Consider the following 5,511-nt stretch of genomic DNA (forward strand, 5'->3'; position numbering starts at 1 on the left):
TTTTTATATTTAAAAAACCTCTTTGAAAATATGAAATACAATTGTGTCTTTATTCAATCAATTGTTATCAAATTCCTTATCTTAATTTCTTCCGGATGGGATCTCAACAAATATATCAATTATATTATAAAACTATTTAAAACATTCTAATATTTAATATAGTTACTTATTGAAGAATCAAAATTTAATGTAATTAAGAATCAACATTTAATGTAATTACTATATCCATTTTTATTATCAATTTACTTGATTTGAAATCTAAAAAAAAAAAAAAGAAAAAAAAAAAGAGAATAATTTGATCTTGAATATGGATGGATTTTCTATTGTTTAAGAGATTTTATTTAAAGTTAATCAAAGTATAGTCCAAGATGCGCAAGTCTATATCTTAGAATTTCAATACGTGCTTAACGTAATTTTTTAGTTCATGGAAGGTCTCAGCTGCAAAAAGAAAAAAAAGAGAGAAATTTGGACCCTATTAGGTACTTACCACAATACCTAAGTCGATGAGAGGCTTTGATTGTAAGAGTTTTAGAGAAAATTTCGTCTTACTCATTAGTCATGGTGATGTATATATAAGTCACTCGACTTAGGATTTTTTTTTTTTTTTTTCCTCTCTTTGGATTTGGACCCTCAATTATCTAATATTTCCTTAATTTTGGGTATCGGATTGTGCAACGCACACACATGAGTCAAATTGACCACCCTCGTCAAGGTTGAGGGTGACCTTTAGAGGCCTTGGCTCGTGACTTAGCCCAAGGTCTATTTGAGCCTTGACTCGAGTATTTCAATTAATCTACTCATAATAATATCTCAAAATAAAGTAGTCCAACTAGAAAAAAAAAAGTGTAATAAATTTTTTAAAAGTTCAATTTTATGTTTTACTAGGAAAGAGGACATCTCTCGTGTCCAATCACAAATCAAAATGGGCCAATAGAAGCAATGCACAAAATCATGTCGATCCTTTTTGGGCCTCCTTGAGGGGCCCAGAATTAAATTGCAGCCTCGGAAAATTTCATCAAAATTGCTATTACTTCAAGGAAAAAAGCCATAGTTATATATATATATAAATCTTATTTTTTATTTCTAAAATATAACTTTATAGATTTAGAGGATGGATTATTCGACTTATATGGAAGGTTATTAATAACCAAAAAGATAAGCTAAAAGTTAAAGTAAATATAGTTCAACTGGCATCATTTTAATATAATAATACGTGCACATGTTTCAAATGGAGTATAGCATAACCCAATTAATTTAGATTATAGACACTGAACTAAAAAGATTAGAGTTTCGAACATCTTAATCCATACATATTATTTAATTCTTAAAGAAAAAATACATCCATCGTTCAATCAATGATTAAAATATCGATGTCAATCATGATATCGCAATTATAATTTTAAGGAATAACATCAATACCAATAGATAGTGTTCTAAATAAAGAAATTTATAAAATTTATTTAAATTAATAATTGAATTGTTTTTACTTCAAAACTATGTTATAAATCTTATTATTAGTATTTATAAATTGAGATTAATAAATGATAATTCTATTTGTTTTATATATATTTTTATAAATGATATCGAAGATATCAATTAATCTTTAATATTGATATCAAATCTTAAATTTAAGGATATATTAATATATTGATAAATATTTTAATCAATCAACAAATAAAATCGTATATTCTATTCTCAATTTGCTCATGTAATATCCTAATTGGGAAAAAAAAGTTATATTATTAGATTGACTGGATAAGTATTATAGTTTTTCAACAAAATTCTTAATAATTACAAAGTGTTATGTATTACTTTGAGAGAGTTATTATTCTCGAGACATTTTTCTTGAGTTATGTGCGCATCTTGGGATTAATTTCATAAACACCTAGCGTAGATATGGCAAACAAATAAAGTAGTCCTATGTTCGGATCTGACAATACCATACCATAATCAAAAGGTACAACGGCCCGAGCAATTTTAATTTGTTTATGTCTTGACCTCATACTATGATTTTCTTTTAAGTAATCTAATACCTTTGCAGTAGGGGTGGTCATTCAAATCGCAAAAAATCGAACCGTTTCTAAAAACCGAATCGAAAACTCAGTAAAACCGAAAAATGCGGTTCGATTCGATTTGAAGAAATTTTGAAACCAAATTAATTCGGTTTGATTCGGTTTGACTTTCGAAATCCGAATTTGAAACAACCGTTTTTAACTAATATATATATATATATATATATATATACACTTGTTTATTTATTTATATATTTAAAAAAAGGAGTAAAATCGAATTTAAAACTGAACCGAATCGAACCATTTTTAATTAAAAAAGAGTATAACATGAATTTTTTAAAAATGCCAAAACCGAATTTGAAACCGAACCAAACCACATATATGCGGTTCGGTTTGAACCAATAAATCTATTCGGTTCGATTTTACATTTTAAAAAATTCGATTCGGTTTGGTTTGACTACCAAACCGAACCGTTTCCATCCCTACTTTATAGAAAAAATTGAACGAAAAGTTATTTTAACCTTAATAATATCAAATCGAACACATTAACAGTCTATAATCCCAAAATTAACCCTAAAAAGAAACCATGGATGATGAATGCAATGTTATATGTTATATATATATTTATCTTCCCTATTTTCTTGCAGTTGAAAAAGAAGTAAACCATCACTTTTCTTCTTCCAAAACCTCAACACATTTATGTTCCTAAGTCATTGTCCGTGATTACCCACCATGCAATAATAGCTCATATGGTCACAAAATAAAGCATACTAATATTTTGAGATCGACTTTATTTATTTTCTCAAAAAGGCTTCCAATTAATCATCATTTCATGCGTCATCATATTCCAACTCCTATCACAAACAAACAAATCGTAATGTAAATAATATTATATGAATTGATTTTTTAAATTAAAATCTCAAGAGTATGTTGGATGATGTATCATAATTGTATTATTGATCTTATAGGCTACATATAGATTTAAAGTTCATATACAATAATATTCTCACTTTCATTAATCATATAAATTCCTAAAAATTCGTTACTTTTCCAATCCTAAAGTCCCAATATATATTAAAATAGGAGTAAAATTCACTTTCATAAATCTTATAATTCTTTTACAACATCAACATAAAGGTTATAAATTGATAATTTGATTATACTGTAGGAACACTGATGAAGTATATAAACAATATTGATTTTAAGAATTTTTAACTTATTTTTAAAAGTGGGAAATGTATATTTCTTTTGATGACTTTCTAAATTCTCGCATGATAGATAACAATTTGGTACTTTTTGAGTGTATTTTCAAAATTCATGCCAAATTTTTAAAGAAAAATTTCTTATAGACTTCTATCCGCGTCTATCAACGATATACATGCATTAGTTTCTATCATTAATAGACACTGATAATCTTCTATTAGCCTCTATCAATGAAGATTAAAATTTTACTATTTTGTGTAAATAATTTCCCTTATTTTTCTATTTATGAAAATCTCCCATTTTTAAAACTAAAAAAATAAAAACAAGTTTTTTATTTTTAAAGTTTGACTAAAAATTCAAGTATTCATGGAAACATAATAAAAAAGGGTCATTATTTTAAATGACAAAACTGTTGAAAATATTTTTAGATATAGCAAAACATCTATCAATGAATGATGATGATAGACATTGGTGTCTATTATCAATAGACAATAAAATTTTGTTATATTTGAAAAAAATTTCAGCAGTTAAAAACAACCCTAATAAAAATATAAGAAATTAAAAAAAAAAAACACAAATTTAAAAATGAAAAATAAAGTGATCATGAAACATGACCCAAAAAGTTATTAAATGAGGCATAAATTTATAAATTGAAGCTTGTCATGAAGTTCTACAAAATCATAAAGCTTTAAAACCATGATAATAGAAGCTTGAGATAAAAGTGTATGTTTATAATTTATCTAAACCTACAATAATGATTAAATAATTGGAGAAAGTGTGTAAATGAAGAAATGGTGTCTGATAAAATCAAATGTGAAGAGGGTTAGTATGTGAGAAAGCAAAAGGATAATAATAATAATAATAAAAAGAAACATATATGAATTACAATTTATAAGATTAAAATTACACACTACATAAATTATCAGCTCTCCTTTTCCAAATTAAACCCAATACAATAAAGAAAAGGGGCTTTAATTCTCATCAACATTAGATCAACACATTACATTTTCCTTTTCATTCCCTTTTACTTACATTAGTCCCCAAAATCTTAAAGAAAATTTTTAAAAAGATGAACAAACCAAGAAGGAAAAATCAGATAAACATAGTTGAAAGTGGTCATTCATTATTAAAAATCCAAAGTAAAAGATGCCTAAAGATTGATTAGCTTTATTTATTTATTTATTTATTTTGCTCTGTCCTTGATCACATCCATCCCCATCTCGGTTGGATCGGTTGCTTGAACTTCATAATGAATTCCTTCCAGTACTCTCCTCAGCCCATCCTTTGATGTTGCGTATAGAATTTTTGCTCTGATTCTTGATTCCGTGGGCGACCTGTATCAAATCAACCCATCGGTTTCTGTTTCATTTCCATTTTCACATTCAGATCCGTTCAATTTACAGAATTCGATTCAAATTATCAGTTAGGGTTTCCCTAAAGAAATTCGAATTCCGATTACGATCAGACAGAGACTATGGATTTGAGGAAATTTTATAGCGAGATTCAAGATGCGATCGAGGAAAAACAGAAAAGAATCGAGGAAGATACCAGGCGATGAAGAAGATCTTGCTCTTTCTGCAATTATCAACAGTAACGAAATCGAAATCGAAGACCGCGTAACGACAATCGTCGTTTGGTAATGAAGCGGTGAGATCATCGTAGCTTTCGGCCGGACCGCCGACCTTGTCGACGGTGACTAATCTGGACCCTTCATCGATCTTAAACACAATATACCTATGAACCTTCTTCCATTTCATCTCCATGAACGAATTCTTGCACTCATCACTCACCCACATTCCAGTGGTTGCCTGAGATTCGGCGTCAAGAAATGGAATCAGAATCAAGAAAGAAGCAAACAGAGGAGATCGTAAGAGAGAATTGAAGAAATTAGTTACCATCTTGAAAGCCATCGCCATTGTTAGGTCTCTCGTCGGGAACTGTCTCTGAAAACTTTGAGCTCTGAAAATGGAGTACCGTGAGTGAGTGAGAGTGAACTCAGTTGGGGCTTTATATAAACATCACCTTACCAAAATGCCCTTATCAATTCCACATAATTACGCTTTTTTTTTTCTTCATTTAGTTCCTATATTCTCAAAATTAGTACTTAAAAAGTTTTAATATTTTGAAATTTTAACAATTTAGTTCTTATTATAAAAATTCTCTTCAAAATTAACTTTCAACTTTATTATGTAATGACACGTTCTTTATAGTTTATTAAAAAAAAAGTAATTCTCAATAAGTTTATATGTGTATAAAATTTTATTAAATTCTAATAATATTTTTTTATAGTAAGCAC

General features: G+C 28.0%; 1 protein-coding gene across 1 annotated transcript; it reads right to left on the reverse strand.

The window, feature by feature from the left end:
- Positions 1–4,071: 4,071 nt before the first annotated feature.
- LOC120088586 (actin-depolymerizing factor 5-like) lies at positions 4,072–5,250 on the reverse strand. Its single transcript, XM_039045986.2, has 3 exons — positions 5,111–5,250; positions 4,764–5,023; positions 4,072–4,549 (listed from the first exon to the last, which is right to left on the reverse strand). Exons 1-3 carry the CDS (start codon positions 5,129–5,131, stop codon positions 4,399–4,401), a joined length of 432 nt encoding a protein of 143 aa, XP_038901914.1. The 5' UTR covers positions 5,132–5,250; the 3' UTR covers positions 4,072–4,398.
- Positions 5,251–5,511: the final 261 nt, after the last annotated feature.

The sequence above is a fragment of the Benincasa hispida genome, chromosome 10 (genome assembly GCF_027475165.1).
Source record: "Benincasa hispida cultivar pf3 chromosome 10, pf3_genome.v1.1, whole genome shotgun sequence".
Taxonomy (NCBI): domain Eukaryota; kingdom Viridiplantae; phylum Streptophyta; class Magnoliopsida; order Cucurbitales; family Cucurbitaceae; genus Benincasa; species Benincasa hispida.